General features: G+C 42.8%; 1 protein-coding gene across 2 annotated transcripts in view; it reads right to left on the bottom strand.

The window, feature by feature from the left end:
• map3k1 (mitogen-activated protein kinase kinase kinase 1, E3 ubiquitin protein ligase) overlaps positions 1-21,283 on the bottom strand; it is a 62,422-nt gene continuing 41,139 nt past the window's right edge. The window contains exons 13-24 of one of the 2 annotated variants that reach the window (XM_080743778.1): positions 20,401-20,596; positions 19,184-19,440; positions 18,408-18,685; positions 17,720-18,056; positions 16,997-17,145; positions 16,265-16,507; positions 14,589-14,741; positions 13,682-13,844; positions 12,075-12,206; positions 10,972-11,114; positions 5,719-5,850; positions 1-4,940 (exon numbers count right to left, since the gene is read on the bottom strand). In XM_080743778.1, the coding sequence (XP_080599904.1) occupies positions 4,791-4,940; positions 5,719-5,850; positions 10,972-11,114; positions 12,075-12,206; positions 13,682-13,844; positions 14,589-14,741; positions 16,265-16,507; positions 16,997-17,145; positions 17,720-18,056; positions 18,408-18,685; positions 19,184-19,440; positions 20,401-20,596 (2,333 nt within the window). In that variant the 3' untranslated portion in view covers positions 1-4,790. The remainder of the gene's footprint in view (positions 4,941-5,718; positions 5,851-10,971; positions 11,115-12,074; positions 12,207-13,681; positions 13,845-14,588; positions 14,742-16,264; positions 16,508-16,996; positions 17,146-17,719; positions 18,057-18,407; positions 18,686-19,183; positions 19,441-20,400; positions 20,597-21,283) is intronic. The other variant, XM_080743779.1, reaches the window with a different exon arrangement.

Raw genomic sequence — 21,283 nt, 5'->3', positions numbered from 1 at the left:
TATAAAGACAAACACCATATACATTTTCCATGTCATAAAAGGCTTTGAATAGAGTATATTAAGTAGGTATTTCACGTTTACAGTATACAGCATCAGGCAGTTTCCATTCGTGTTGAGATTTTCATGAGTTTACTTTTTATGCAAGGTTGCCAACAGAAAGCACCCTCGAGCCCTGGAAAAATTCTTTTTTTTAATAAGCACTTAACAGAGAGAGAGAGAGAGAGAGAGAGAGAGAGAGAGAGAGAGAGAGAGAGAGAGATGGACAAAGTACTCAGCCGTAGTACTTGAGTCAAAGTATCCACAACTTTCCAACATCCCATCATGCATTGCGCAGAATGTGCAGGCAGCTTCCGGGGGCCGCAGCCGAGAGTGATCTACAAGCTCACAACGGTTGCATCTGCGACGCGACGTGAGCTTGTATGTCTGCTGTTAACCCGGAAGTATCCCGCAAATAATGCTACAGTAAATTCTCGCGGAAACAGGTGGATAGATACTCCTGGTCAAATATGACTCCACTACAGGTGAAAGTTGCCAGATTATACAGAAATGTTCAATACATGATCTTTAGTAGTGGGAAAATAGCAAAGCTACGTCGAGAGCTTGCAGATCTGCCATTTCAACGATATCTGAAACGGGGCTTAAGTGCATGGTTAATTCAAATCATGATGTCATTTTTCCCCTTAGTACAAGATTTTCAAAAAAGATTTGTCTTTGAAATGTACTCAGGTAAAGTACAGGCAGTCAAAGGATGTGCTTAAAGATGCAGTGCCATGATTTGTTTCACCCCTAAAACATGATTATTAGGTATTATGATTATACAAGGAGGAGGATTCTTTACAAAGGAGTGTACAGAAAAGAGTTAAAATTAGGTTTTTATGTGGCCACACCCACCAGTTCAAGTGTGCCTGGTTGTTCAGGTGGGTGGTGACTGGTGACCCAGCTGAAGTTATCCACACCCACAGTGTTGGGTGAATGGTAAAAGGGGAGGGGATGATTATACGATGTCATTTATTTAATAACTGTTTTTGGATCGGCACTTTTGACCCATAAGGTGTCAGTCAGCCTCCAGGAAGAAGTCCAAAATATATTAGGGAATATAACATTTCTCATAACAACCACATCAGGGGGTCTAATTAAGTACTGTCAACCTCAGACACATGAAAACCAGAAAAATAACAAAACTATGGCACTGCCACTTTAATGAACAGTTCACGAGTAAATGCACTTTGATACTGTCCACCACAGAGAGAGAGAGAGAGAGAGAGAGAGAGAGAGAGAGAGAGAGAGACACTTTGGTAAAAGACAGTACAGTAGGACATGTGAGGTAGTACATACAGCAATAACAGCAGTAGACGTTAAAAACGATGAATACAAAATGTACCACTAAAAAGTTACACAAGAAACAGTTTCGCACGATTTTTCAGTAGCCTACAGCTGAGATCAAACACAGAACGATATGACCATTAGCATCACATTAGCATAAAATAAAAAATAAAACATAAAAGGATGATTATAAGAAGGAAATCCTGGGGCGGTCGTTTAGAAAGGGAGTGTTTTCATACTCAAAACACCTCCGGGGGTCATTCTGACATCTACTCAGGCTTTTTGTGTCGCACCACCAGACAGATTTTAGGTGGCTTGATTAAATATGTAGATATTTGATATTAATTTGATCAGACACGCCACTCTTACTATATTATTGTAACTTTAACCTCCATTTTAACCAGGGTTAGACTCATTGCTAGCCAGATTGCTGACATAGAAACATAGGTTTTTCAAAAAATCTTAGAAGGATTCAAAAGACACTTATAGAATCGGGTCAAAATTCTAATTTTCATGATTTTTCTAAAATGGCAGATCTACAAGCTCGCAGCGCGGCACTCGGTGCCGTGCTGTGAGCTTGTATATCTGCTATTTTTCAGTAGTTAAAGCATAAAATAATAATACACAATAATATGTACCCGTTCTGAATGGGTTAATGTTAAAATGACCCCAGAAGTGTTTTAAACTCCCTTTAAAGAATCACCCAGGAATTTGCTCGGTATACAGTAAAATCCATTGTGATAATTTAACTCTGACAGTGTACAAATGTTGAGTTTGTACACTCTCTGAAATGTGTGAATTAAAACATGGGATCTTTACTGTGCAAGATGTGTATATAAAAAATGAGAATGGTTAATGATTATAGACATGTACAAGACAATAATACTGATTAGCTTCCATGATTTTATAGATTTCTTCCAGTATATAAAAAAACAAAAAAACAAGAGTGCATAATTTTAAAGCTCTTAAAAAGACATCGAGAAGTTAAGATTAGAAAAGATAACCCAAAAATATAACGAAAAAAAAGAAGAAAAAAAAACACAAGTACTTTATGGAGAAAAAACTTGAGTATAAAAATATGCTGAAGTACAATAATATTAGCTACCAAACGTAACATATATTTACATCTTATTATCAAACCTTAATCGAGCTTGTTCTGAAATGATTTAATTCTTTTTGTTTGATTGGGAAAACAGGGTTTCAATTAAAACTTCCAAAACAACATTTCCCCACTTTAAAAATGATTATAAATTGCAAATCTATATTTGGCGTCTCTACCGTGCCTATACAGTGATTTAGCGATTTTTAAGAGCAAACAGTTAAAGAGTTATATTTCATATATGCAACATAACTTATAATTCAACTTAACAAGAGATGAGTCCATAACAAATATTGATCAACCTCCCGTTGAGTTCAAATGAAATGATCCCTCCACCAAAAAACTAAACGTAAATTCTTTAAAACTTTTCATACAGAAAATAGAGGATTTTCTTTTTTTGCACCGTTGGTGCAGAAAAAAACAATAGTTTTTGAACTTACAGTTTGAGAACTAAACGAGTACAGTGTATGCACATTATCCATTGTTGGTCTGTACGAGTGCACGGTCGCACGCGCACACACACACACACGCACACGATATCCACCCCTTAAAAAGGGGTGGAACAGCGCAGTTCTGTGGTAGACTATGGTCCTTTAACATCAATGCTAATAGACCTACAGTTGTGGCAATATTGCTTTTTGTAGATGAAATTATAATCATACATGTCAGTCTAAGGGTAGGCTTAGAAAGACGACAAATTGAGATAGATAGATAGATAGATAGATAGATAGATAGATAGATAGATAGATAGATAGATAGATAGATAGATAGATAGATAGATAGATAAAGATATAAAATCATAAGTTAATACACAAATTATCTCTTTGCTAAATAAAAGAAAGAAGCAAAAATAAACATCTGAAAAAATAATAATAAAGAAAATAAAAGAAAGAAACAAATAACCAGCATCGTAAGCGTTCACATTCAGTGTTAACTCTGCTAGCTGAGCTAGCAACGACCAACCGTTTTGTTAGATATAAATCGCAATTTCCCTGAAAATACTTTTTAAAATGATTTCAAATGATTCATCGACCAAAAAATGCTTTTTATGGCCCTGTCAGTAAAAATGCACAGTCACATCATAAAAATGCACCCATTTGTTGTGGAAAACAAGTTGTGCACGACAAAACAAAATTGAAAGCTTGACCGATAAAACAACGACAGTTTGATTACATTTTTGTACACAAAAAAATAAAATAAAACAACATACAGAGAACATAAGAAACACGTGTCTAGTTCTAACCTCTTAAAATGGGTCCCCACGTTTCACAGCTTCTTCTCTGCTTGCAAAGACGCAGAGAAAAGCAACACAGAGCGACACGTTGACCGTTAAGAAGGCACCGTTTTTGACAACATTTTAAACCATTTGTGTATAAAGTAGACTTTCCACCCTCTGCAGTTAAAGTTAGGGCAACTGTTTGTTCATAGCTCTATATCGTATCGCTATAATAGTGTGTTTGTTCACTAACGGGGGGTCTTCCCCCATCTCTACAGCTCTTTAGTAAACTGAAAATACATGTTCAGGTCAGGATAGCAATTTCATCCAATCAGGAAAGAGAACTCATACGGGATACAGGATGTTAATTTGGAAGTGATACAACTAAATAAAATGGGGGAATCTCTCTCCTGAAAATGCATTTTTTTGTGTTTACTTAAGAGGCTGGAGATGGGGGAGACCTACGTTACTGTTACTATCATAGTATAGAGCCATTTAACTTGTTTTTTTTACAACCCAAAAAATAAAAACATCACTTACGATATCTTTAAACCTCGAGAGGGAAGGGGGTTCGTGTTTCTTGACTCAATACGGACCCTCAAAGGTGGTACGAAGGTGGAGATCCGCCATGGGGGCGAGAGCGGTGAAGGAAGACAGTAGTATTTTACACGTTGAGCAGAGGAAATGATGTCGGACAGAGCAGTGGTTCTCAGTGTGGGGTCCAGGGACCCCCCCGGGTGTCCTTGAGGGGTTATGCGTCGATGACTCCAGAGAGCGCACAAATGGAAATTTAGTTTAATTTGTACACCCTCTGAGTTACATAAGCACTGACGATTTTACAGTGTAGATAGGGGTCCCAGAAATGAAATCGTGGTATCAAACTGGGGTGGAGTTCGTTGCGTATATTGCATATCAAACTGGGGGTCCTTGAAATCCAAACGGTTGAGAAGCACTGGGATGTGGAGGAGGTCGGTGCGGGGCTACCATCCCAGTCTGAAGCGCTGGGATGTGGAGGAGGTCGGTGCGGGGCTACCGCGCCAGCCTGAAGCGCTGGATTGTGGCTGGGATGTGGAGGTCGGTGCGGGGCTACCATCCCAGCCTGAAGCGTTGGGATGTGTAGGAGGTCGCTGTGTGGGCTACCGCCCCAGTGGGCTACCGCCCCAGCCTGAAGGCGGGATGTTTGAGCAGGTCTCGGGAGGTGGGCCGGTCGGCCGGCTGCAGCTCCAGACAACGCAGCGTGACGTCCTTCAGTCCCGGGGACAGCTGGGGGGGGATGGCGGGCGCTGCGGTGGCGCTCGCAATCTGCAAGGAGAACAAAACAATGTGTTTTATTGTTAGAAGCCACTCGTCTTAACTCATTGTCTGCTCTATCACGAGTTTCCTGTTCTCTGATGCTGCCACGCCCGAGTTTCCCAAGTCCCTTGGCCGTTTTTTTCTTTCTATCTACTAGACATAATCGCGATCGCATATTTGACCCCCATACCAACCACACATATAAAAAGCTAGATACCTCTTCCGCAGCTGCAGTTCATTGGAGCGACATGTCAAACTGGATAGGCAGAAGTGCGGAAGTGCCAAAAGCACGCTGCCACTCAAAGTGACTATTGGCCAATCGCAGCGCATGTTTTCCGGGACTTCAATTCAACCGAACGTCCCCTTCTGTGATACACGCTGAGGCGTCTACCTTTTTATGTCTATGATACCAGCCCCATCTTTCAAACATGGCAGCCATGTTTGTTTGCATTTGAAGAAAACATAATGGCTGCTACAGTATCTCATGAATGCCTGAACGGATTTCAAAGCGGATTTCTTAGTTTGAAAGCTGTGAACGGCGTGCACACGTGTGGTGCATGATCTGTCCATGGGCATGCATGATCCGTGCACTATGGATTACTTGGCAGTATATGGAAACTTTGGCAGTTCAGCCTGAAAATGTCAATTTTAAAGGGCAGGGAATGTGTTTTTCGCTTTAAAGCAACCGTCCTCAAAGAGGGGTCCCAGAGGGTCTACAGGGTTAAATGATTGATAGTTGGGAACAGGTCTGCTAGTTTCTGAAAGCGTGCGTGATGGATGTTTTTACCTTGAATATGAGGGCCAGGTGGTTGGAGTGCTTCTCTGCGTTCCAGGGAGGCTTGGCACAGGACATCTCAATGATGGCACAGCCCACGCTCCACACGTCACAGCTGCGACCGTACTGCTGTCCCCTCAGCACCTACACACACACGCACCAACATGTCAGTGCTGTATGTCCACTCAGCGCCCACACACACAGACTTCATGTCAAACGGATCCAAGCACCTTCCAGGGATTATAAAGAACCTTTTCCACTTTTCCAAAGGTTAAACACTATACAATCTTTATTCTTAAAAAAGAGCACACGGAAACTGCATAACTAACACTTTCTACTTTTGGAACATTAAGTACCTTTTCATGCCAATGTATGTACTTTTTACTCAAGTAAATTTTGAATTCCGGACTTTTACTTGTAACTAGTTTGAAGAAATGTGAATACCTTTTCCACCACTGTTTTCAGCTACAGCATGTAGGCTAACCTTTGGGTCACTTTGACCGAACACTCCACGTTCTGTACTTTGAGCTTTGAACATTAAGCCCAACACCACCGTCACTGTCAGGAAACCTTGCGAGACCAAAACCCTGACTTCTCAGGAAAATGATCCATTGGATTGGTTGTCATGGATTCAATCCAAAGAGCTGGCCAACAAACACTGCCAGTAAACTGTTTGTTTATGATCTGACACCATGTGTGCGGGAAACGTGAAGCAACAACATGCAATATAGCCCACATTACAGAGAATAAACACCCACTAGTCAACTCAAAGTACAGCAAGAAATGTCGTCCGCACGCAGTAAATGAACAGAGCTATTAATTCAACTCTTTACAGGCACAATAAATAATGGTACTTAACATAAAACCAGGGTATCTGCTCATTTCCCAAGTACAAATTCAATACTTTTTAAGGCTTTTTAATACCTCTAAAATGACAAATTCAATACCATTACCGCGGCAAAGGAATTGACAAATGTAAGGCCACATTCATAAATCAGAACCAAAAGCAGTGTGTCAGTAAAAAGCTACCACATATACAGTAGGAATAATCAAATGCACATGCAAACCTGGCCAACCAATATTCTTATTCTGGTCTCTTCAACAAGTATGTGGGCAAATATTGACCTTCACTGTAACTTTGACTTTTTAAATCCAAAAGAAAAACATCTCTCTCAATTAATTTTAGTAACAGCAATCTTAACAATTAACAATCTATACGCTGCATTTCATTTCTACCAGAGAGATCAGCGAGGATGGAGAGAGGGGGGAGAGGCCTGTCACAATTATTACATGGACACGATTTCCTTCATGACATGTGTCGTAGCTCAACTGCCTTATCAATTTCACCATCTATGGCTAAGATCTCCTCTCTTGTCCTTTGCCCAGCGTTTTTTTTCTTCATTAAGTGTTTATTAGATTATTATTAGCCGATATAACTGATGTCAATATGTCCCTTTAACACCTACAGGGCCGGGCGACTTTCAGAGCGACAATGTCACTATGGAGTTGCCTGCCGAGCGACTCGGAGCGACTTTTATATAAAAGCATTGTTTAAGCTTTAAATTTGGGTTAATAGACGGAGCGAAATGATTTCCTTACCTTCAGCTGGTATCAACACGTAAACCGTGAAAAAAAAGGATACGATTATGACGTCACCTTTAAACCAGGGCTTCCTGTTGACAACAGGCCTCTGCTAGCCGCTAGGCTCAATGCAAACCATCCGACCCTCACGTAGCTTCACTAGGTCGGATTTTGATTCGGAAACTTTCTGTGTGGCATCTATATACTTTCCGGTGCCCATACCAATGGTGGTTTGAGACGATCAAGCACGAATTGAACAGTATTGAGCTCAAATGGCGGCCCGCGGCCTGTCCATTGAATGTCAATGGGGAGCATGTCATCGTCCCATCCTGTTATGTCCTGAACCTTGTTTTTAAACTGGCTTAACATGGAACCATCCACAGTATATGGTGTATGGCTCTCTCTAGTGGTCATCTGGTGGTATGGTTTTTTAACGTGCACTGGTAATTTAATGTGATTTGGGGGATTCAATATAGCTATTTCCTGGCGTTATAAGCGCACATTCATATTGAAATCTGGCTGATCTGGCTCTGAATGGGTTAAAAGCCTATAGAGGGTTGCCATGTCTGCTTATTACAAGCTACTTTGGGCTTGTTCTTTTTAAATCTGAAGTTGCTTTAAGATATTGGAGGTCCTTTACAAGAAAATGCTTGAGAACCACTACTCTTGACAATATTCGACAATAAAGTTTGACTGAACTGCCTCAGTTGCCTAATTTGGACTTATTATTTTCATAGACCTGGTTGCTTGTTTCTCTCTCAGAAAGAGAACATGGCAATGCTGGGTAGATACATCGTTGTTTTGTTAGGAAGTTAGCATGAACGCTAGCTGGCTGCACCACCATGGGCTGCACAGTGCACACATGTTGCTGTCATTATTAAATGCATTATCTAGCGCAATTTTCTGTCCAACAACCTGTGCATGTTTTTGGAGGTGCTTTGATAATAAGTTGGTCGTGTTAGCTCCGTTAGCTCCTTTTGTTGGCACAGCTAACAGTTTGGTGGCTGTCCTGTCTTAGTACTTCCAAACAGCACTGCGTTTTGTTTACAATCGAAACGGGTTGCGAAGGTTCCACACATGCCATCCTGGCGAGTCTTTAGCTTACATAAATAACGACGACAATAACGCAACAACGAGCACTGAGTAGAGACGAGGGATTCTCTCTGTGTGAGACTGCTGCGTGAGCCGAGCGTGCGGGCGCGCACACACACACACACACACACACACACACACACACACACACAATGTGTGTCGCCACACGCTCTGTGCTGTGTGTGCAGACAGCGCGTCTCAACCAGCGGCAGCGAGAGATGGATTATGTCGGACGGCAACCAGGAATAAAAAACTACAGAGTGAAACGCAACTAATAGTCTGTTGGCGACACGTTTATTCATTCTGCCCCAGATAAAATTCAATACCCCCACTCACACTATTCCATACTTTTTAAGACATTTTAAGGCCTTGAATTAGCAAAACTAAATTCAATACTTTTCAAGATCCGCGGGTACCCTGGTTGCGACGGTTCAACAACATGCCACCCTGGCGACTGGCGAGTCTTTAGCTTACATAAATAACGACGACAATAACGCAACAACGAGCACTGAGTAGAGACGAGGGATTCTCTCTGTGTGAGACTGCTGCGTGCGCCGAGCGTGCGAACACACACACACACACACACACACACACACACACACACACACACACACACACACACACAGTGTGTGTCGCCACACGCTCTGTGCGTCTCAACCAGTGGCAGCGAGAGATGGATTACGTCGGACGGCAACCAGGAATAAAAAACTACAACGCAACTAATAGTCTGTTGGCGACACGTTTATTCATTCTGCCCCAGATAAAATTCAATACCCCCACTCACACTATTCCATACTTTTTAAGACATTTTAAGGCCTTGAATTTGCTAAACTAAATTCAATACTTTTCAATGCTTTTCAAGATCCGCGGGTACCCTCCATAAAACATAAAACAAGGCAATACTTTCTCCAGTTAACATGAGTGTCATGTCTATGGCTCAAGGGATTGTGTCCTTGTTGCTGCACTGGTGGCGGTGCACAATATTGTTTTTTGAAACCGATAGATAACTTCCTGCTTCTACAGACTAGGCTACTATAACTATTTGTATTTATTTATAAAGTGCTGTAACATGTTAGGGCCTAATCACTCTTATTCAAGCATAAATCATTTAACATTCGATTTTTCCATAACTTTTTATCTGTAGGCTTTATTATATTTGTATTGTCTATTTTCTTTCTCTCTCTCTCTAGTAAATGGTTAAAAGACTAGAACCTAGTGAGAATGTTCATTTTTCAAAAACAAACCCTGCAGTGAATTGTATTACAACTTTTGCTGCATATTTAAGATGCTGTATTTACTGACTCATACACACAAGCAGCAAAATGTTGTTGGGACTCCTCTCACAGATTGTTCTACATATAATATCACAAAGAAAAGAAAATAGACAATAAAAACATAATAAAGCCTACAGATGGTAGTTATGGGGAAATCCAAATAGCCTAGTTAGGGACTTGACAGGCATCACAGCTGGGAAGGTAACTTCTCATATTAACTCATTCATTGCCTTTTCAAGATGGCCGCCAAGTACCAGGATGCCACGTTCCTAAATTTCTAGTGCACGGATCAATTGTTAGTGCACGGATCGTGCACGCCCATGCCTAGATCATGCACCATATGTGTAGTACTTTTTCACAGCTTTCAAACAAAAACATCCACTTGGCATTCATGAGATAGAAGCCTTCAAAGTCAAACAAAACAAACAAACATGGCTGCCATTTTGAAAGATGTGTTTGTTACGGGGCTAAACATGCAATTTCGCGATTGCGATCATGCCTAATACATTTTAGGCATTTTTGTTTTTCAAAATGGCTGCCAACTCGGGAAACTCGGGCTGTGGCAGTCTGGGGGTACTGAAATAACACAGGAAACTCGGGCCTGGCATTCAATGAGTTCTCAGACTTTATTATTATATTATATTATATTACTGTCTGAGGTTACTGAGTGAACGATACTCGAGTCGGGAGGGGAGAGGCGATGTATTAATAAGCGTGTAGAACGTAAAAATGCTCGGTAGAACAGCTGTTCTAAATCACAGATGATTGGTGGATTCTCCGCTTTGAAAACCTTTCATGACTTCATGTCATGATTCTATGACTGTCAGCCTCATTCGGCCTCACGGGCAGAAGGAACGGGGTACCGTACAGTACGGTACGGCCTGGGGAAATAGCGTTAGCAGATGTAGCTAATGCATCATGGATGAGGAAAATCAACAACAAACGTCGATCATGTCACGTCACCGTCATCAATGCACAATCGCGCACGGCCGCATCGTGAAGCAAGCGAATTGTCTTAATTTAAAGAAAATGTAGAAGTCCACTCCACAACACAACGCCAAGTGTGTTTACTTGTGTTCTCTCAGTCTGTGCTGTGACTGTCTGTCTGAGCGCTGCCGTTCTAAACGTCTCACTGTGCAGGCATGGAAAAAGGAGAGCTTGATTTGTTCAAAAACAAATCTACATCTACCCCATCTACCCACACCACCACAGTACTGACAAAACGGGCGGAGCCGAGAATAACAAACAAGCTCCTCTTCCCACTGACTGAAAAAAGAAAAAAAAAAAAGAAAGAAAAAAAGATCTTTCTTGGCCATACCTCAGGAGCCATGAAGGCGATGGTTCCCAGCAGCTGGCCTTGGAACTCCCCCGCCCCGGTGCCTTTGGACGCCAGCCTCGATGCCGCTCCAAAGTCAGCGATCCTCAGCCTCTGACCCGTGCTGTCGATGAGCAGGTTGGCACCTATAGGGAGAGGCAGAGGGGGAGAGGGTGTTAGTTAAGTCTGGGGTTTTCAACTGATTGTGAAACATTGTGAATTGTGTTGGGTGGGGATATGGACTACGATTAGGTTTCTTTTGGTACTCGTGGTGGTAAACTCAGAGCAGTGGAAGGGCCTCTCTCCACATACACACCCATTGTAACTTCAAACTCCATTATACCATGATAGATTAATTAAAAACACCCATTATTTTTTCTGGTGACTCATACTACCCTCCTAATACGTGAGCAGGCCGTGTTTTTTTTCGATAACTTTTTTCCTTTATTTTTAATAATTATTTGGGAAAATGGAAAACATTAAATACAAAAAGAATAGTATTAAAAATAAATGAAAAAAGTTATTGAAAAAAACACGGCCTGCTCACATATTAGGAGGGTAGTATGAGTCACCAGAAAAAAATAATGGGTGTTTTTAATGAATCTATCATGGTTAAAATTAAGTTAGAAGTTACAATGGGTGTGTGTGGGGAGAGGCCCTGGGCCTGGAGGGCCTGGTAACATTTACATCAAATATCTAAATATTCAATCAAGCTAATTAAAAACTGTTCAGGGTGTTCATAAAAGCCTGATTAACTGGTATACTGATTGTATGAGTGCCAATGATGACTCAAACAGGAAATCTGGTACACTCCTCCTTGTTGAGATCCGAACTCCCTTTTTTTGTGGAATTTCTTCACCCACGACTTCCAAGTAAATTTCAACATTGATGCATCATCATAGGTCACCAGGTCATGCAGTTTCTCAACTATAGTGGACGGTAACTTAATGAAAATAAAAGACAAGTATTCACTTTGCTATGTTTCTGAATTGATGCTCATTGCTCAGGGACCACATACAATTCCTTCACGGACCACCAGTGGTCCATGGACCACCAGTTGAAAAGTCCCGGCTGGTATAGAATGTTGATGGAAAGTAGTTCCGTACCTTTGATGTCTCGGTGGATGACCTGGTTCTCGTGCAGGTAGGCCAGGCCACGCAGCAGCTGCGCAGCGTAGTTGACGATCACGTTCTCTTTGAAGGCGCCGTACTTGTTCAGAAGATGGGACACGCTGCCGCCTGCCACCAGAAAAGCAACGCTTTAACTCATTTAAAGTAACGCTACTAGCCCCCATAAGTCAAATCTACCCATAAAAGATTACGGTGCATCTTGGGAATGGGCTTATTGTGTCAAAAAATACATATTTAGTCACTTGTATGCATGCCCCCAACCACTGAAATCAATATAATTTCTGATAGAAAGCAGTAAAGGAAAACATTTTAACACTAATCTTTTCTTTTCTCTAATTACAATCTAAAATATGAACCCTTATTGTAAAAAAACAAAGTCGGGTACAGGGGGGTACTTGGATTCAGAAATCTGGGAAAGGGAAGCAAATTGATTGAGGAACCAAATGGACCCGTATGTGTCTGTAACTCCGTTAAATGTTATCAAATGGGGGTCCACAGCCTAAATGCACATCAAACTAGGGGTCCTTGAATTTAAAAAGGTTGAGAGCTGTGGCTGTAAAAACCTTCTCACATGTGGGTCTGGGTCCCTGGCGTATCTTTTCAAATGGTGGGTCCGCGGTTTGATACATTGCGTGTCAATTTGGGATCGCTTGACATGAAAACGTTTGAGAGCTCAGTGGCCTAATGCAGTGGTTCCCAAACCTTTCAGCTCAAGACCCAAAAGAGAAATTAAGACGTATACAGGGCCAAGTCCCAATATGTGAGATTTAAAAAATGGCATGTGCAGCGCACACCAATATTTGGGTTGTTTCCCTGAAGTTCTGAACGGCCTTCACTGAATGTGTGTGTGTGTGTGTGTGTGTGTGTGCCAATCCATGCTTCATTTTATAGAAGTATCTTCTGAAGTTCTGTTGTATTCTATTGCTAGTCTGGCCAATTCAAATACTCATATCTTGAAATGATAACTGCTTTTTAGCTTGGAGATCACTCGACTAGCGTTTTGACTTCATCTCTACACCTTCCCCTTATTTATTCTTTTTTTTTTTGCAGATCTGCAATGATCTCAGAAATAGCCCCTATGGAACCCTCAAGACTGAAATCAGTCCCCAGAACTTTAACCCCTGCGTGTATATACTTTTCTTTTTAGATCAGGGGTCTTCAATGTTTTCAGACCAGGGACCCCTTAGCTGAGAGAAAGATGAAGCAGGGACCCCCCCCCCCCCCCAACATTTTCAGAGATTCCATAATTTCATTGTTTGACAGCACAATCATCAGTGTATTTTGGATTCATGACCATTTTCAGATATTTAACCACTTGAACCATCAATACTTAACAAACTTGACCTTTCACTCTGTACTTAGTCTGCTCTTTTTACCCTCTACACCAAACCTTTGCTAAAAATAGCTGATCTATTAAAGTTCTCAGAATATGGACACTAGGGTTCAAGACAAGTGGTTAATATAAAAAAGGAGAAAAAAAGTTTCTATCGCACAAAGATTTGGAGGACCCCCTGTAGTAACTCTGAAGACCCCCGTTGAAGACCCCCGTTTTAGAAAGTCTTTTGAAAGGAGTGCTGTCTCACCGGCCATCCACTCCACAAACAGGTTGTAGTTGTTCTTCTCGCAGGTGGCTCCCAGCATGCGGATGATGTTGGCGTGGTAGAGGTGGCTCATCATGCGGATCTCCTCCCTCAGCGCCTCCACCACCTCCTCCTGCTCCGAGGAGGTGTTCCTCACGTACGTCACCTAGACGCCACACACAGGACAAGACCATTAACACGATTATTCGGCCACGGACCGCCAGAAACAAAGATATTAGTTAAAAATGTTCGCTTTAAAAGAACACAAAGATGTGAAACTATGAATAAATATGTTGACAATTTCGTCAACAAATAAAAACTAAGACTAGAACATTAGGGAGGGACTAGTGGAGAAGAGATCCAGTAGAACTAAGAGACAAGACAATTTATATTTATTCAAAGATTTGCACACATTTTCAAAAATAGCAGATCTGTGCCGCGCTATGAGCTTGAATATCTGCTATTTTTCAATAGCTAAAGTATAAAATAGTTCCAGCCAGGTCTTAATGGGTTAAAACAAGTCCCAGATTGCTGTGTTAAACCACAGATAAATACGACATTAACCCATTTAGGCAAGGGATTATTGAATGCTTTAACTAATGCAAATCTTAGAATATCTGAGCTCCAGTTAAGTGAAAAGGACCTTTTCTTTGACGATGGCTGGCCAGATTGCTGACATAGAAACATAGGTTTTTCAAAAAACCTTCAAGGATTCAAAAGACACTTATAGAATCAGGTAAAAATTCAAATTTTCAAGAGCTGTGAGCTTGTAGATCTGTAGTTATTTTTCAATAGTTAAAGCATAAAATAATACGCAATAATGCATACCCGGTCTAAATTGATTAAGGATTGTTTACAATCATGGCAGAACATGAAAACATTTTGACCATGCGTTGAATGGTAGACTGACCTGTTTGACAGCCATGAGGGTGCCGGTGCCCACGTCCTGGGCCTGGTAGCAGGAGGAGAAGGCACCCAGGCCGATCTGCTGCCCCTTCAGCCACTCTGCACCCTCCTTGTAGGGCTGCTTGGCTGCCGTGTGGCCAGGCAGGGTCTCTGGAGTCTGCAACCGTTCAACATCAATACGTTCATTATCCTTACATTGACCCACATTTGACTCGTTTCAGCGCCCTCTCATGGACAAATATGTTGTTTTTTACTTTTTATACACGTGAAAATCTATTATAGCAATGTTTCTCCTTACTTTCAAATTTCAAGCTCTTCCCTTAGGGTTCATTTGGTTCCATTTGTACGCTGTAAGACTGAGTTACAGACTTGTATGGGTCCATTTAGGGGACTGCCGTTGGGTCGAACAGCGTCGGCAGGTTAGATAATCACCCGCGAGTGTCGGCAGGTTAGATCATCACCCGCGTCACCGTTACTGAGGTTAGGTTTAGAGTTAGAGTTAGGCACAGTTTTACTGAGGTTAGGATTAGGGTTTGGGTTAGAGTTTGGTGGTCGATCGAAAGGGTGTTTGACCTAATGACATGTTACCTCCATTTAGACCTCGCTAAAAGGTTCCTGGAACCCACTTTGAGAATCACTGTATTATTATAGGAGCACGTAACCCATTTTCAAACTGTCTTGCTATACTTTACAGTGATTGGTCCTTAAAGGGGAAGACCACCCATTTTCAATATTGAACTATGTCATTAATATAACTTAGAGGAGTTGTGTGGAAATAGAAAAAAAGTTCCCCCCCTTCTGTGTTGCCTAGAACTGGAAGATTGATTTTGGGGTTTGTATTGTAAAGTACAACTTGATGACATCACACCGTTGTACTTTACAATACAAACCCCAAAATTCTAGGCAACACAGAAGGGGGGGAACAACTCCTCCAAGGTATATTAATGACATAGTTCAATATTGAAAATGGGTGGTCTTCCCCTTTACACATCGGACGCCCACGTGGTTTTGATGTCTTAATTTGCTGGTGCCCATGGCAACGCGTCAAACGCATCATTTTACCTACCGGCGAGAGTACTGGCGAGAAAAGTAATCCGAGTAAATGTAATCCGAGTATGTCCTGTTTATTTCGCGAAAATCTTTTCTTTCAGTCAGGACCGTTTTTATCATTTCTAAGCCACAGTGTTTGTGTTACGGCATGTAGAAGAGGCTGCCGTTTTGAGAAAAACATGAAAAAAGGAAGAGAATCCGGAGAAAACAGCATTTTTGTGCAGCCGCTAAACAGGAAGTCAACGAGACACACAGCACGTCCGGGTGACGTAATTGCGCGCTGCATGTTGGGAAATGGAGTTTGTTTCATCACCGCGGTAGCCAAGTGCAGTAGCTACAGTACAGTATAGTTTACTGTACAACGCGTCAAGCGCGTCGTGGGCCTCCAGCGACATCAAAGAAATTGACTTGTAGACACCACGTGGGCATCCGATGTGTTAATGTTCATTATGAGATGGCAGCATTTATATCTACTGTGTCTCAGGGGAGAGAGGGCTTGGAAACCTGCCTACCAATGACATCTTCGGCAAAACATGTTTCAAACACAGGTTTATTCTTTTCTTTATCAGAAGAATGACTTCTATTTTAGCATGTTAATGGGCTAATGGTCTCCTATGTTGCAGTACTCACGTCAGCCTGCAGGATGATGATGTCCTGGTCCTTCTCCACCTGCAGCTGGGGGATGATGGGCAGGGCGTCCTGGGACTCCGACATGGCCATGACGGCCGCCAGGGCCTCCTCCTCCTCCGCCTGGATCTTCTCCAGGCACTTCTGATTGGTCGACACGTCCTCGCCGTACGAGGAGCCCCCGCCCCCCGGCGGCGGCTGCCCCGCGTCCTGCCCCCGCTCCGGGTACAGCACCGCTACCTCCGACTGGAAGGAGAGGTATAGAGGTTATTATAGATAGTTAAAAAAAAAGAAGAAAAAAAAATAACTTTGAAGTTGATTGATTGAAGTATTTATTAGAAGGCTATACGTAACTATTTATTTCTTTAGAAATATTATCTTTCAGGATGTAATGATCATTAGACTCAAAGCAATAACCAGCCTATCTCCCAGACTCCCTCCCCGTAGAATTATGTGCAGGATGTAATTTGTACATACAAATTTACAATATATACACACTGGCACACTTATGCCAGTGTGCCAGTGACCACCCTCCCCTGTGCCAATGTTGGCATCCATGCCTAAGGTTGCCTACTCCTGCTCTATTCGTTCCAAACCCTGCCCACTTTCTCTTCTTCACTTCTCTTCCACACTACAATAAAATAAACCTCAAACACTAAAAACTAAACTAAATTACCAAACCCACTTCAAAAACAAATCAAAACTAAAGAAAGATAAATATAAAAGTGTAAAAACCTTGAAGGTGACGGGTTCGTCCCCTGCCATCGGCATGATGGAGGCCTCCAGTAGGTCCTCAACAGAGGAGTGGAGCTCCACCGAGGCGTCGGACGACAGCAGGTCCAGCTTCAGGGCTCCTTTGAAGAAGGTGGTGCCGGGGATCAGGCCTGTCACCATCAGGGAATGAATGTTAGGTGACCATACATTGTCATACACATAACTGTGATTGTGATTTTGGAATTAAATATTGGAACATGAATGAAAAGTAAGTTTCTGTTTGCCTTTTAGGCTTTGTAAATTAAAACAAAAAATGCACAGGACAGATATGACAAATAGGCTAAATTACACAGCAAAATGATGTGATGATGAGCGGTACCAATAATCGAAAATAAATAATGCAATATGGCCAAAGCAGGGCATATACTTAACACAATGGATGCCTAAGACGTCCACAGGAGTCTGAACCATAGAGGTATACATTAATAGAGAGCAGACTGCCCCGCCCCCAGCTATTCATTTCAATGAAAGTTGCTCAGTGCGTTTGGCACCAATATCGGCGCCAACTCTTGGCCAATAGCTAGCGTTTCAGTTTATAGAGCACGTGCAATAGGGTTTTAAATGCGAAGTGTTGCTATAGGGCACGGCTGCTCTACCGTAGGTCTGGGGGCTTGTTCTGGACTACAGTTAGGCACAGAGACTAATCAACATTGCGATGACGTTAACGGTTGTGTCAGGCCTTACCGGGGATGCAGGGGGCTTTTGGGGCGGGAGCGGGACCACCCTGGCCGGGGTGGGAGGGCTTTGGTCTGTGGATGGAGGGGAGGGGCCGGCCCTGGCTGTGCGCTGCGTCCAGGTCCTTGGACCTCTGCGGCGGCGGAGCGCCGCACTGCATGCTGGGAGAGGAGGAGGCCCAGGAGTGGTTGGAGGAGGGGCTGCAGGCCGCCTTGCCGCCGGACATGAAGGCCTGGCCGGAGAGCTTGGCGCCGCCTTGGCCCTCCAGGCCCGGGAACAACGCAGGGGGGTACAGACTGGAGGGGGAGGGGAGGGTGGGCGACTGATCCATCAGACGGTTATGGACCTGAAACGGAGGGGTGAAAAAAAGTACAGAGATTGTACATACATTACATTAGGAGACAACGCACGAAAACATACATAGGCCGACAAGAACAATGCGATCTACAAGCTATTTTTAGTCTTACTTTAGTCTGTCTATTATAGGCAAAAACATAAAATATGGCTTAATGTGGTTAATGTAAATTTTGTAATAATAATCAAAATCTACAAAGTAACTAGGAACTAAAGTCTTCAAATATCTGTAGTGGAGTGAAAAGTACAATATTTGCCTCCGAGATGTAGAGGAGTAGAAGTAAGAACAGTATTTTTAGTAAGTACCAACAGAAAATGTATTTAGTTACTTTCCACCACTGACCTGAACAGGTTTGAAGCCATCGCCACTAGGGGGAGCTCCGGCTACGTTGTGGTGTCCGCTGACCGCTAAGGCGTTCAGCTGCTCCATCAGCTCCTCCGGACACGCGCCACCACCGGCCTTCCCGCTGTGACGCTGGCTCTTGCCCGCGCTCAGCGACATCTTACGGGGGGGTGCGCCGCTTTTGCAGAGGGCGGGCGAAAGCTCCAGGTAGGCTCCGCCTCCTCCTCCCCCGCGAGCTTGTTCCTCGCCACTCTCCGCGCCAGGGCTGCCGTAGTTAGCTGGAAACGGAATAACGACTACTTAGAACTGGAACAAACATTTCAGCCAACTGCAATAAAAAAACTACAGAATTTGGCTTTACGAAACAATTTAAAATCTGAGGAAATGTCCTTAGTTTTAGCTTTGTTAAAAATCTACAAACGTAGCAAAAAAATTCAGATCTACAAGCTTACGGCATGTTGTGGGTACATTTTGACCTTGGGATACACAAATAAGTCGGTGTGTCCAAAAACGTAGTTACTGCACTTTGGCATTGTAGGAAAATCTAACTCGACAACCCCATATTGCAAAAAAAGAAAGAACAACATTAAACACTAAAAACGTAAAGAAAATAATTAGATTTAAGCCTTTTCACATGAAATAAAATAGACGTACGTGTATGTACAAATGGACAGACATGGTGTACACACGCAGTCAGCTGTTGGGAGTGGCTGGCACCGCTCAAAAACTAATAAAAACTAAACTGAAATCGAGAAACTAAATAAAAAAATAACAACCTTGCTCCGCGCCCAGGCTGATGGCGTCCAGGATGTCCATCTCCTCGGCGATGGCGAGCAGGCGGCGGCGCATGCGGGCGTAGTGGGTGGAGCTGGGCCCGCTCAGCATGTCCAGCAGCTTGACGAAGACGTAGGGCACGTGCGCCACCATGCGCGCCGCGCCCAGGAACACCCGGCGCGACAGCTTGCCCACCATGGCGTGGGAGTTGTCGATGGACTGGAGGGCGAAGGCCAGCAGGCGCAGCAGCTTCTGGTACCTGGCAGGGATTGGGACGATATGAAAAATGTCACGATTATTGTGTGACCAAAGAAATCGCGATTTACGATATTATCGCGATAATCAAAATATCCCCAACATCCATCATCTTGGGGCGGAACATTTGCCCCAAAAAATAGCAGATCTACAAGCTCACAACACGTTGTGAACTTGTAGATCGGCAATTTTTTGGCAAAGAGATTTGGTAGTGAGTAAAAAAAAGACAGTATCAAGTATGTATATCAACGTTTACCAATAGAGGGTTTAAGTGGTACCGGATATGCAGTTCAGCAAATAAAAGGTGAATTGATCCCAGTGCATGACGGAGGACAATTTCACGATAAATTAAATCTCCACAATACGATTATCTTGAGTGTTTTTTTATCACGATAAACGATAATATAGGTTATCGTCCCATCCCTACTCTGGTACCTGGAGGGAAAACACCATATTTGACAACTTTAAACTTAAAAAAGAACATTGATGGTGGAAATAGCCGATCTACAAGCTCACTAGATCTGCTATTTCCGCTATTTTTTTCCCTGAGTTTTGAGCCAAGTTTGAAAATATATGAACATTTCTACCACTTTTTGTGGTCACATGTTCAGATACTGGATTCTGATTGGCTTAAAACAGTGGTAAATCAGTCAACAACCTTGAGTTGGCTCATGGACCCCGCCTACTGTTGTGCTGCAGTTGTAACATTTCCAAGATCTCGCAAGTTACAACTGTGTTTTCTTTCATTTATATGGTAGAAGTGGTAGATAAGCAATTTACCATTCGAGGCTTCGCCTCGTGCCATAACCCTGAAACAGTGGTAAATCAGCCAACAACCCACTCCCTCTCATGGTAAATGGCTTACATACTGTATGACAAAATGACTGCGTTTCTGTAAAATTATTGTGCTAAGACGATTATGTAATATACCCAGTAGTGACAGGCCTATACTGCATAGTCTCACCTCTGCACGGGGGCTTGGTTGTGGTAACCGTCCAGGCCTCCAGAGATGATGTGGGGGTAGAACTCGTGTGGGACCTCCAGCAGCAGGCGGTCTATGAAGCACAGGCGTCCCAGCAGGGCCTGCCAGTTGGTGGCCTCAGGCTGGGGACCCAGCACACAGCTGAGGACATAGTCCACCCCTCCTAGTCCTATGGATCCTACATATAACACAATACATGTTCAATATACAACACATAGTCCACCCCTCCTAGTCCTATGGATCCTACACATAACACACAGCACACAGCTCAGCACATAGTCCACCCCTCCTAGTCCTATGGATCCTACATATAACACAATACATGTTCAATATACAACACATAGTCCACCCCTCCTAGTCCTATGGATCCTACACATAACACACAGCACACAGCTGAGGACATAGGTCCACACCACCTAGTCCTATGGATCCTACACATAACACAATACATGTTCAATATACACCTAGACCTATGCATCCTACACATAACACAATACATGTTCAATATACAACACATAGTCCACCCCACCTAGACCTATGGATCCTACACATAACACAATACCTGTTCAATATACAACACATAGTCCACACCACCTAGACCTATGGATCCTACACACAACACAATACATGTTCAACACATAGTCCACACCACCTAGACCAGGGGTCAGCAACCCAAAATGTTGAAAGAGCCATATTGGACCAAAAAAAACCAAAACAAATCTGTCTGGAGCCGCAAAAAATTATAAAAGCCTTATATATCGTCGTTGTCAGGTGGAAACCTTGTATGTCCAAAACTTTGTTTTGTATTTATCAATTAAAAAATGAACTAAACTAGTGAAAACAGCCGATCTACAAGCACACAACG

This window comes from Nannobrachium achirus (genome assembly GCF_963921795.1).
Source record: "Nannobrachium achirus genome assembly, chromosome: 15".
In the NCBI taxonomy this organism is placed as follows: Eukaryota; Metazoa; Chordata; class Actinopteri; order Myctophiformes; family Myctophidae; genus Nannobrachium; species Nannobrachium achirus.
This window is presented reverse-complemented; position numbering and strand designations above follow the sequence as displayed.